The sequence below is a fragment of the Platichthys flesus genome, chromosome 14, assembly GCF_949316205.1.
Source record: "Platichthys flesus chromosome 14, fPlaFle2.1, whole genome shotgun sequence".
In the NCBI taxonomy this organism is placed as follows: Eukaryota; Metazoa; Chordata; class Actinopteri; order Pleuronectiformes; family Pleuronectidae; genus Platichthys; species Platichthys flesus.
Genome location: NC_084958.1, coordinates 8655979 through 8668808, shown reverse-complemented (window position 1 = coordinate 8668808; position 12830 = coordinate 8655979). Strand labels below are relative to the sequence as shown.

The 12830-nt window shown below is 43.4% G+C and overlaps 1 protein-coding gene across 1 annotated transcript; it reads right to left on the bottom strand.

Moving 5' to 3' along the window:
- Positions 1–4635: 4635 nt before the first annotated feature.
- Positions 4636–12560, bottom strand: LOC133968635 (protein zyg-11 homolog). The gene is made up of 14 exons (XM_062404783.1): positions 12435–12560; positions 11401–11566; positions 10067–10866; positions 9709–9849; positions 9084–9260; positions 8755–8819; positions 8385–8484; positions 8093–8143; positions 7382–7543; positions 7224–7271; positions 6655–6855; positions 6520–6572; positions 5801–5898; positions 4636–5032 (listed from the first exon to the last, which is right to left on the bottom strand). The coding sequence occupies exons 1-14, from the start codon at positions 12435–12437 to the stop codon at positions 4851–4853; spliced, it is 2247 nt and encodes a 748-aa protein (XP_062260767.1). The 5' UTR covers positions 12438–12560; the 3' UTR covers positions 4636–4850.
- Positions 12561–12830: the final 270 nt, after the last annotated feature.

Below are 12830 nucleotides of genomic sequence, written 5' to 3'. Positions count from 1 at the left end.
GAAGTGCTCTGTGTGCACCACAATACAGACACCAACCAGAACAGCATCTTCCCACATCATCAATAGAACAAAATCTGCAATTCAAATGAGGGAGACTGTTCGGGAAAGTCGCTTATTAGCTTTCTTACCGAGCGTTGAGAAGGTTAATACTGTTCTCTCTTCTGTGTTTACAGTACATTCAAGTCCACAGCTAACAGCCAATTAGCTTAGAGTAACAGCAAACCTGGTTCTGCCCAAAGGTAGGAGAAATGCCCGACCAATGAACAGATTTATATCTTATTTGTTTTATACATATAAAACAAAGTGTAAAATCAACATATTGTCGTTATCTGAGGAAAAAAGTGATGAACTATAACCGATGAGTATTTCAAGAAAAGTCATAATATTATAAGAATACATTTTTTTTCGAGATACATCTCTCGGATACGCTGGGATGCATCATCGGTGATGTTCCTCGGGTCAAGAGAGTTATAATATTATGAGGATAAAGACATGATTTACCAAGAAAGTCTATATTACAAGAATTAAGTTGTAGTTGAGCAGAAAGTCATAAATCAGAAAAAGTTATAATTTAAAAATACGAAAGTCAAACTTATTGTAGTTGTTTTTTAGAAACTACAAAATCCATTTCAATAATATGGAGATGTAACCAACAGTAACAATTGAACATCTTAATTCACAAAAAAAATTTAAACTTCTCCATAATATAACAACTTTATTTTCAAAATATCTATATTTCCCTTCAAGGGGCTCTGACGCTCATAACAGAGTAATACACAGAGTGTCCACTTTATTAATAATAAGTGATTTAGGGGGTTATTTCTAAGTTGTAGAGCTGCTTTGCATGGAGCTTTCTCTTCCTGCCTCCAGTCTTTCTGCTAAGCTAAGCTAAACAACTGCTTCCTGGAGCTTGATATTAAGCACTAACATATGTGAGTGGGGTATCAATCTTCTCATCTAACTATCAGAAAAAAAATGAATAACCACATTTCTCAAAATATTACAAACAGATTAACTGTAAACCATTGCTTTAAGATGACATATTGTATTTGTACTAATGGGTTCTCTATTGTGCTTGATAATGGATGTTTGTTTTTCTTCTCAAGTATCCCATCATTCACCAGCTGGGCTGAGGCCGTGGTCAGGATGTGTTTTAGGTTAGGGACGCACTCATCCAGCGATGGTCACATCAACAGCACAGCTGCGACCCTGAGCCACTTCAGTGAATAGACGAGGCAATTCACACAAGCCATTGAACGGAGAAGCTCCTGCAGCCCTGTGTCCAGCCTGCGGTTGTTGAACGCAAATGTTTGCACCATTGTGCAAATCGACCGAGCTGAAAGCAAAGTGGCCACTATAAAAACACCCGCAGATGAGAGATGTGACATTAAGTAAGAGCGGATCTAACCGACCGTGTTAGCCCTCTGACACATCTACTTACAAACACACTCACTCACACTCACATACAAACATGCAAACAAAATGAAAGTCCTTTTCGCCGCGGAGCAGTGGAATGAGTTACACCAAAGTTAAAGATGAGGGATTTATTTCCAGCGACTTTGCTTTGGATAGTCCGTTTCTATTTCTATTATTTCGTGAAAATGTCATCATTAGTCACTGCCACTTATGGAGGCAGCACCAAATCACTGTCAGCCAGATCCAAACCAGCCAGAGCTGGAACAGCGAGGAACTACTGCAACGTATATTATTTTAAGTTAATCACATTTAACCAGTGTCCACACAAACATGCAAACTGCTTGGTTTTCATTACAGGCCAAGAATAACTTTTCCAGCGTTTTCTCCATTTTCATTCAAACACCTTCTCAATCATTATTTCATTATTATATGTCAGCTGGGATTCAGTTCAAATCCATGAACATATGTTGCATATTATGTGTTTCGTAGTGGACTGGATATCGACAATTTCTCCTCTGGGGAAATGACTATTGATTGACGGTGAAGAGGGAGCCCCTGCCTCCACTTGACAAACAGGAGGATGGTCTTACTGCTGTTACACATCTGCGCACAGGCTCAGGGGCCTACCAACTCTGTATCCTTCCCTAGCAATAAAAGGTCATTGAGACGAGATGGTACGCCCTTTTATGTGTCACAGTTCTGCCTGGAGAAGTGTTGTTTTATATATTGTTTTGCTTCATCTTGTTATTCAACCCTCCTGCTCTTTAAAAGTACTTTCCCCCCCTATTTCTGTCTCTGGGTGTTTAGAAGGTTAGCGGGTGTCTAATTAGCATCCAAGTCAAAAACCTTTTAAGTTGACCTCGGGCTCTGCACTGGGGCCTGGTTTGTGTGCAGACTGGGCTGCAGAAACGGCCTCACACATGTGCACACACACTCGCAGCTGGAGTTGTATTGCACTGGTGTATTCTGAGTGCCCAGGCTGGTTCACAGTTGTGTTATAATCCATTAGAGATGGCTGCACGAGTGAGATAACGAGATTCTTACTAGCGCTAAGCTCTAAGTCAAAACCAGCACAATCAAATTTCAAGCCAATACAGCCAATTTGCAAATTGGTCTGTGTTATTTTTGCACAAACAATCGTGGAGCTTGAAAGGGTCTGAAAATATCCTTTGACTCGCTCTCTTGCAGCATGGCTCCCTTGCTTCTTTTTTTATCTCCTCTGAAGTTATTTTTGGTCATTCGATTTTTTTTCTATCCGTCAGCTTCCATATAGGAATCTCTATTTCTGTCCTTTTTGTCCAGTGCAAAGATTCTGTTTAGATCTTAACAGGAAAGTTACACATTTTGAGTGATTGATAATTAGCTTTCTAGCTATTTGTACTTGGACAAGCTAGCTGCTCATTTTTATGCTAAACCATTGGCGCTAAACTGTGCTAACGGGCTGCTGGCTTCAATAAGTGCAGACAGTGCTACCTCTGCTAAGGATCGATTGGTTATTTTCAGCCAAATCTGTTGTTAATTTATTCATTAGCTGGATTATGCAAAAAACTATTTCCATCAAACTTGGTGGTGGGATGAAGACAGATCGGATCTTGATGACAAAAATCTGTCATATTTAGTGGGCTGTTTTTTATGGGTGTGTCAATTTTTTGTGTGGATTCCACTTTTTCAGATTTCATAAAATGATTTGCGGCCTTTCAAGTTGACATATTTTGTGTTGCTAATTTATACTCCATTAAGTACTGTAGGAACTAGATAAACTGACATTTTTGTTTGTGACCCATCCACCTACATGGAGGAAGCAGAATTTATGACATTTAGGCTACTACAGCCAGCCACCAGGTAGCGATAGAGACACATCGGCTTTACTTTTGGGGAGCTGTCATGTCTTCCCTCTTTCTATACGGAAAAAAAGTTCAAGATGTTGTTTTAAGGTGTGCCAGTCTATTTCTGTGAGTACTTGCTAGCGACCAGCATACAGGAAGTTTCAGCTAAAACAGTCTGTTACCTAACTGTGGTTTCCATTTCAACACTGCAGTTACAGATTAAAGATAAGAGAGGTGTGGGTAGCTGGATTTTGTTACAGAGCCAGGCCTCCAGTATCCTTTCACAACCAACTGAGCTTCTAGAATATCACATGTAGTGTGCAGGCCGGACAGAGGTATCAGTCTTCTGCTCTTACGCCTGGCATGAAAGCGAATAGTCACATTCATCAAAATGTCCTAACTAGTCATTTCCTTTACTTCCTATGCTGTCTATTTGATGTAGTCTTTCTGTCTCGTATTGTCACATGAATATCGATGAGCTCTTTGAGCCACAGACAGAAACTTTAAACCTTATTAATGTGATGCACTTTTACACCTTTGGCTCTTCCGTTCACTTTACCGCATCAGTTTGCTTTTATATTTTGTGTAAACGACCGACACCAGTGCTCAATCGCCCTGCATGCTGTGGCATCAGCTTCTGTGGGAAGCAGTGCAGTTTCCCCACACCTCTCACGACTTTACCTGCTCGCATTACACAACATTACACCACGTCCACTGTGAGGTGCTTGACCTTTAACCCAGCAGGACTGTCACAGTGAGTTTAATGTTTAGGGGTTGAAGGAGTTGAAATGCTGACACTGGATCAGTTTTCGCAGCATTTTCCTTTATCACAGCCCAACAAACTGCACAGGCAATGGCCTGACCTGGCTGAATCGCAGACCTGCCATATTCTGTTAAACAGATCCCTTTGAATTCCCTCAAGGGATTTGATACTTAAAAGTTGGAACAAGGGAATGCGAATAAATTAAATATTCATGTGAGGTTGATAATCCACTTTTCAAAGGGGATTATTAATAGGCCAACTTAGAATAGAAGCTGTAGATACCTGGGAGCAGTTCTGTCTTCCAGCTGTGTTACATAAACTTTAGTTAATTCATCATCATTTCACCTGGGGAGAGACAGAGAGAGTGGGGAAGAGAGGGATACGAGATAATATTATAGTCCCAAAAATGACTGTATTATATTGAGGCCCTTGGTACAGACAAAGTAGCAGAATAATGCTGTTTCAGTATTTTATAAATTATCATGTATGATCTTGAATTAAAGATCGACTGACTTTAGAATCGACTTAGCCCTGAAGCTATGATACTAAAGCACCCTCTAGTGACAGGATTAGTATCTACAGCAAAAGAGTTGTCAAGAATTCAGTTTATTTGGAACAATTAGCCCAACCTTTTACATCCAGCAACAAATTAAACTCAAAACAATGGAAATAATTTGCATCTCTCTGTAAGGTTTTGTTTCAGTATCCTTTCAATATCTATAACAAATATATACAGTATATATATATTTATATATATAATTCTATTGATTATTCAATTAAACATCAAATGTGTACAACAGCTCAAACACCTAAAATCAAAAACAATATTTTCTTTTACACTGCTGTCAAGAGCTTAAAGGCCCCTTCTGGCTGCCGAAGGCCCCCGAGTGACTCTGCTGTTGCTCTACCATCCGTAAAATGCTTTCTGTTAGTCCTCTAATGTCTCCGTGTGTGTCAGGATTCACAGCCAAAGCCCTCAGAAGTCCCGTCACGCCTTCCTTCTCCAACATGTTCCTGTAGTGTGAAGCTAGAGGAAGGTGGAGGTAGAGGAAGATGAGACAAGGATAAGACCCCACGGCTAAAAATGTACCGACCAATCAGAATGAGCCGGACACTTCTAGGCACTTATCATCGAGGCAAAATGCCTAGAAATGTCCCACACTAGTGGTTACAGAAGTGCAAAACTTGGGACACTTCTAGGCACTTATCATAGTAGCAAAATGCCTAGACATGTCCCAACCAATCAGAATGAGCCAGACACTTCTAGACACTTATCATTGAGGCCAAATGCCTAGAAATGTTCCACTCTTGGTGTTAGGGATGTACAATACCCGGGACACTTGTAGGCACATAACATTATAGCAAAAATGCCTAGAAATGTCCCGACCAATCAGAATGAGCCGGACACTTTGAGGCACTTATCATTGAGGCCAAAATGCCTAGAAATGTCCCACCCTAGGTGTTAGGGAAGTACAATACTTGGGACACTTGTAGGAACCTATCATTATTGCAAAATGCCTTGAATTGTTCCATACTTGTGTTTAGGGATGTACAATACGTGGGACTCTTGGGACACAAACCAACTGACTGTTATTAAACCAGATAGCTCCATTTGAATCAATGTTTTAATTAAATAAGGTGGTATATTCTATGGAAAGTAACTACAGAAAGACAATATATGCTCTGTTTTATGCTCTGTTTTTTATCCGTGTGGGTTATAAAGAGATACACTTCTTTGTGTTTGCCATATTCAAACTTCCCCTGGGGTCTCCATAGTGGTGTTTGTGTGTCTTACTGTTTTGACTGCAGACCAGATGTATGGCCCAGACTGCCCACAGCTGCACTCCCGAGGGCTGACAGGTCTGGAGCAGAGGGCGGAATGGATGGAACGACCTGAAACCAGGACAGTGTGCTGAGATTAAAAAACGGAAGAGAGTTACTCTTCACATTGTTTTGATCATTTATTTTGTGCTTGAAGTACCAGATGGTCGATTTTTCCATTAGGGCTTCGGTGCAAAATGAATTGTCACCAGCAGAAATACAATTTCAGTAGGTTTCTTGTGATTGTCTGAGCTTCCTGTAGCACTAGTGTTCAGTCTGAAAAATCACTATGTGGGAACTCAGGGCATACAAGGGCCCCACGGTGGTGTGGTGGTCAGCACCTAACAGCAAGAAGGTTCCTGTTTCAATCCTGGCTGTATGGTGGCCCTGTGATGGACTGGTGACCTGAACATCGAAGGGTAATCGGTATGGATGATAATTTATACAAATAATAACAATCATATTAAAAGTAGTCAGTTTTTCATGCAATGCATATATCATATTATTAAATATATATTTATATATAAATAAATAGATATCAAATCAGCAACGACTGATGTTATGTAAGAGTGTAGGATGTGTAATTGACGAGAAAGTGAACATTATCCAACATAAATTTGACGTTGAAGTGCAAATGCATTTTAAGTGACTGCTCCTGAAAAGCTTTCCTTCTGTACTGTGCAGTTCTCTCACCTGTACGAGACCATTTCTCTCTCCAGCTGAGTCCAGGTCATTATGGAAGTGTGCTGCGGTGAAGAGTGACAACAGTGAAAAGAGGTGAAGGTCATTGTCTGTTAAATGAAAAAATAGCAAACCAAAAACACACACCAGCTTTTTCAGGATGTTGGTGCGGAGCTCAGTGTCCAGGGTCCAGGCCTCCAGTCTTGAGGTGAGCTGCGCAAGAATCCCTCCGGCAAAGTAACGGACCCCGACCTCCATCTGGGGGTCCTGCAGGATGGTCAGGATGTGTTCCAGCAGATCCTTCTCCAGCAGCTGGGACTGCAGCTCCTCCACCTCGGCTATGTTGTTCTGAAACAGAGACAAACGATAACAGCAATGACAGCAACAGCAGCGTTAGGGGTAGAAGCGATTCCAGAACTGTTTTATGTTAGATAGTCTACAGATCATTAATCCTACCTGCAAATTTAAACCTTTTAACAAGACTTTAGGATTTAAGGTGGATGCTCTGTGTTATAACAATATTAAATCCTGAATCTAGGAATGATTGCAAAAATAAAATAAAAATAACTTTATTTGGCCTCAAAACACACCAGTTAGTCCAAATAAGCAATAAAATTAAGACCATGCAGCTCTGTGGCAAACAGAGCATGTAATAAAAAATCCAAAAATCACTTTCACAACTATTAAGGGAACATTCACACACACAGAAAACCCACCAGGAGGCCAAGAACTTTCTGCTGAATAGAGGGTTCAGTGTAGTAGGTCTGTAAAATAAAATGGCACAGCACACAAATAAAAATGTTTGTCTCTCATGCACCATGAAGGCGCATTTTCATTATGCATACATCAGTGCACTTTTTCAGGGCACTCTTACCTCCAGAACCTCCACGTACAGCTCCAGGCCCTGGCACTCGATGAAGTTGTGGGCTGCAGTGGGCATCTCGTCCGTCAAGTTCCACAGAGCACTCAGGGCAAACTTCAGAGTGGAGTCCACCACTCCCACCATGGCCTTCTGCTGCACGATAGCCAGCAGCTGCTGTGGTACGGGGTCGAGCAGAAGAGAACACATGAGGCATCAGGGGATTATAGAGATGTGTTGATAAACAAGACACATCCTCTGGTAAGGAGGTGGGCCGCATTGTATAAAACGTGCATCAGTCGAATAAAAGGACAGGCATTTGAATATGAGGCACTCGACCTACAATAAATGAAAATGAGCGATACCGCCCTGTGGAAGTATGCCCCCTCCAACCAGTGCAGTTTCAATCTACATATTTATTCTTCCAGACTCATGTGAGATCACTGTAACTTCTGACCTTTGACCATTGTCAAATGCAGCCACTGAAGAACGCAACCCCTGAATTGAGACACAGCTAAATTTTGTTAAACATTTGTGACAGGTTTGAGAGGATTATTAGGTCACAGTGACTTTGAACCTTTAGATCGTTGTCTCTGATGTATCACCTCCAATGACAGAGCGTGTGAGAGAGAGACGGGGATCTAGAAATACACTCACGCATATCTAGTGCTAAGTTGGGAACGTTGTGTAAGTATGAAACCAAATACCCTGAAAATGGAAAGGTACCTTCATAATGAAGACGTCCTTGCTGAGCTGTGCAGTCTGCTCTGTGGACAACTGCAAACAAAACAAACAGGCGAGAGAGTCGCTGAGCTTCACCCACTATTTTTAAAGTCACACAAGAACAAGCAGTTCTTTGGGAAATTGACCTCTATTAAAGCAGGAGTAAATGTAAGTATAAAGGTGGCTGTTGAAAGTTGGGTCACAGAGGCACGGGAGAGCTCAACACATGGGAATGACAGGTGTGCACTATGTCCCTGCAGCAGACTAACACACGGTAAGTGAGCAGAGTCTTGACCTTGGCCACCAGGACGGAGATGACAGCCACAGCCATCCTCTGCAGGGTCGGATCCTCGTGGCTGCTCAGCCAGTTAATCACCAGCGTGGCTGCCAAATACCTGAACCCATGATGACAGCATGGGGTATAAGGAACGCAGTATTAGAAAAATATACCAACAATCTACACGCACGCTTCCCTTCAGGTCAGCACTTTCACATCTGGATGCACTTTTTTCTTTTGGCAGTCGGACTTCAAGACAAAACATATTTTAGCTGGATCAAAATCGGCTGGAAAAACAAGTGTCATGCCTTTAGGGCAGTGATTATCTTGGCTGCTGCTTGACCGCAGGCTCATACGTCGCACATATAGTGAGTCAAAGTAAACTAACTTGTCAAAAGGGACATCCTGCAGGATGTAGTCACTGCAGAGAGCCAGCAGGCAGTTTTTCTGCACCTGGAGAGATGAAATAATTCATGAATATTGAAGAAACACATGGGTTTAGGAAAATTTACGAGTTAATGTGTGCATACAGCTTTATAGTGTCTATGAATATTGTGTGAATGTGGCAGAATGAGAGCTGTAATGAAAGGCAACGTTTAAATCAGAATATAAATCAAAATCAGTTTTATGAAAAGCAATGGTAGCAACCTCCTCTGTCGCAATATTTCCTGCTCATGTGCAACTACATGGTGTCATGATGGATGTGAAGCCCCCGACCTGATGGTGGCTGGGGAAGCTCTTCATGGCGTTGAGCAGCTGGGTAATGGCGGAGGTGAGCAGGCCGACGGGCATGGCCTCGGCCAGGTCCTGGGTGGTCAGGTTGAACGCGCATGCAGTGGCCACCAGGTGGACGTGCAGAGAGGTGGGGTGGCTCCGCATGACGCTCAGCACCAGCTGTGGGAAACAGGCGGCCTGTGTCACGATCATGACGGTTCCAGAGTCGGTAAATGTTTGTGCCTGTAACTGTCCCACTGGAAACTGTCTCGAAACGATTCCCAGCTTGGTGTTAGTGGGTGACGTTCCAACCTCTGCGACCGCTCACCAAGCTGTGGGGTTAGACTGTTCTCTCTGAGCAAGACTCCTCCACAAACAGCCTCATTACCTCTGATCACATCCAAGTACAGTCATGGGGATGACCGCTCACAGGACTATTTAACTTTGGCATGCTTTGTGCTGCATGTTCAAACTGAGCTGTTTCTGAGCACAACGCTCCTCACCAATAGAACTGAATCTACAGTAAAGAACATTTCGACAGTGTTATGAATTGATAAGCAAAATATCTAGATTTTTTAACCTCTGGTCGAAATGTTCTACAGTCAAGGAATTAACTAGATCGCGATACCTTCAGCATATCCGGTCGTGGCTTGGCGATGTCTATGGTTAGATTGTAGAGATGGACGAGGGCCTCTCGGATGAAGCACTCCCTGTCTCTGTACCTTCTCAGGGCCTCACAAACCTGGTTCTCATTAGACTCTCCGGTTACCTTAAAAAACACACAGCACATCAGCAGCGTCACAGACATGGAAAACACTGTGCATATTCAGCAAATGCATAAGAAGGAGCCTCGAGGCAAAGTAAAATGGGAAACGTATGCACAAGGCAAGCTTCTGCATTTATTTATGAGATTCAGAGTGTCCTGGCATGTCACAGACAACAGTGTGACATCAACTCTGTGCCCAGTGCTCACACTACATCCTTACTTTGAGGTTTGCCTGTGAAGAAAGGACGTCACAGGAGCTAACCCCAGTGGCTAGCAGGCCCAAGAAGACCAGCCCACCTCTGGCCTCCACAAATGCTCGGACTGCTGCTTCCGTGACTCTCTTCCGCCCAGAGATATCGAGAGAAATGAGGGAAGGGAGAACCTGGGGACTGCCCTCCAGGAGCTGTTGCACCAGCTCCTCCCCGTCTCTCCCGTCATTGTCATCCATCGCAAGGTGGTCATCTGAGAAGTCCAGATGCCTGAGAGCGTGGAGCTGGCCGAGGACAGAGAGCAGCCTGGCAGGGGACATATCCAGCTGCCGCAGCCGGTGGGCGATTACAGACCTGAGGGTGTTCTTGCACTGAAGGAGCGCCGTGAGCTTTGAGACAGCGGTGCACGAGATATCCAGCGTCTCCAACTGAGGGAGAGTGCAGATATCCTCCAGGGCAGCGTCGGTCAGGTCTGTGTTGGCCAAGTTTAGCGTCCTCAGGCCCTGCAGCGAGCTGAAGCCAACTCGGACCCTTCCATCCTCCGGCAGAGATCCCCAGTCCAGATGCAGCCCGTTGAGGGACAACCTCTGCAGGCTGGACCTGCACTCCAGGTTGGCAGCGAGGCCTGAGATAATGTCAGCCCCAGTGATGCCGCCAGAGACCCAGGAGGCATCTAGTTCCTGGAGGCGGTGAGGGCAGAGGGCCAGGTGGAAAGCCTCGGTGGAAACGGGGCAGCAGCGGACGGCGGCTCGGCGCAGGCGGAGCTCTTTACAGTTTCGGAAAATCCCAACAGTTGTGTCATTCAGTATCCCTTGTTGGGAGAAGCAAACAGAGCGATGTTGTAGGAAAAAGTAGCATCAGTTTTCCCAAATTCATGTTTGCGGAGTAGAATTTTCCCCTCAAGACAGCCTGGCATACAGTACACTGTGAACTGTTGTGTACTCATTTGTTGTATACTTATGTTTACACCAAGTTAAGAGAAAAACAGCATTTCAATCCTGTCAATGTCCTGAATTGACAATAAGGTTGACTTTGACGATATCTATTTCAATATCTTACACATAATACACATATAGCGTATAAATCCTTACGCAATAATCCTATGTATCTACATGTTACTGTAGGGACAGGTGTATATTCTGTGCATATTATCTGTATTTTACTATCTACTCTAATTCTTTATTTCCTTCTATTTTTTAATATTTTATGCTGCAGTAAATTATCAAATCTTTGCTTATCTCATCTTATCAGAACATATATTAGAACTACTTTCCTATAGAAGCTGCAGTTTCCCTCCTTAATGGATCCCAATGTTCCTGGTGCCTTTTCTGTCCCCCTTACCCACCTGTGGCTGCCATCTCACGCAGAAGTTGGTCGGCCATCTCCTGTGGGAAGAGCGGGGCCCAGGCGAGGCACATGGAGCCGTCTGCTCGCCTGCTGCACAGTGAGTCCAGGCTGCAACACACCTGAGCCAGGCAGAGGTCGCACAAGGCCTGGGGGCCCTCAGCATCCTTAACACAACAGCGGGCAATAAAAAGAATCATTCAACTGGGTAATCAAGTATTGTAGAGCAGCAAAAGTGAAGTGAACTTAAAAGATAAAACGCCTCCATACTGCTCCTGTGGTGTCATCCATCTGTAAGCCCTGACATTCAAATACCACTCGAAACAAGGTCATTTACACTGTGTTTTTAGCCTTAATCTGATTTGAACATTTGAATGTGTCGGGCTTATGGACACTTGGATGACACCACAGGAGCGGTTTGCAGGCTGGCTCTCTGCAGTTTGATGCTACGTTTGATGAAGTGGTCCCCCGTCATTTTAATTGTATTGGATTTGGCTGCAACGCTGTTAACCCCTGAGACTCCAAAACACTTCACCCACCCCTCCCTCAGCATAGTGGTGAGTAGATTATGAATGGGTTTTCCTTTTTATTGGTGAACTATCTCTTTAACGTGTTGATTTCCCCAAATTGCAGAAAAAAATTCTATTATATATTTTGTGTTAAAATACCCTTTAAAAGTACAATGCAATTAGAATGAAATTGGTTGTTCAGGGGAGGTTTTTTGCTCTTTGTTTGTTCTCAACACATGTAAAGCACGGCGTTCTGCTCGGGCCTCAGCAGATCCACAGTGACACAGGATCTCCCTCTGCAGGTTTCTAATTTTATCCACAACAGACGAAGCCCCGCACACGAGTAAAGCCCGTTTAAATCACCTAATCCTGCGGCTCTGTGCAGGACGAGGTGGACAGAGGCAGTTGGTCCTTTACCGCAGTGTGCGGGTTCAGCGTTGATTACTGGCAAATAGGGCACGGGGGGGGAAATACTCATTACTACATTATAACTACATTATAATTCAAAGGTAAGAGTCAAACTCACCATGTTTAAAAAGAAAACAGTCGACTGGGCAGTAGAAACACGGAACCACGTCCTCACGCAGCCTTTAAATCAAAGATGCCATTGATTCAAGTCATTTATTCCAGTTAAGTCAAAGTTAGATTTGATTCTCGTGTTTTGATAAGAGTCGCTGCTGCTGCTGCCCGTCGAGCGTCAACTGTCACACTATGTACGCGTCCTATTGGTCGGTCCACGTGACGTCACCGCAGGCTTGTCTGAAGGTACGATCGCACGACGAATACTCGTTTTTATTTGTACACACTTACCCTTACCAAACAATGAGAGCTCATCATTGGATAATTATTTTCTGTGAACCTCAATTTAACTTACTCACATGTTATTGTTCATATTATTGGGATATTCCATTTATTTATTATT

Coding starts and splice junctions, on each gene's coding strand:
- LOC133968635 (XM_062404783.1), bottom strand. Junction 9,850..10,066: donor CTTCACAGGCAAACCTCAAA/GTAAGGATGTAG, acceptor GTGTTTTTTAAG/GTAACCGGAGAGTCTAATGA. Junction 6,856..7,223: donor AGAAAGTTCTTGGCCTCCTG/GTGGGTTTTCTG, acceptor TCTCTGTTTCAG/AACAACATAGCCGAGGTGGA.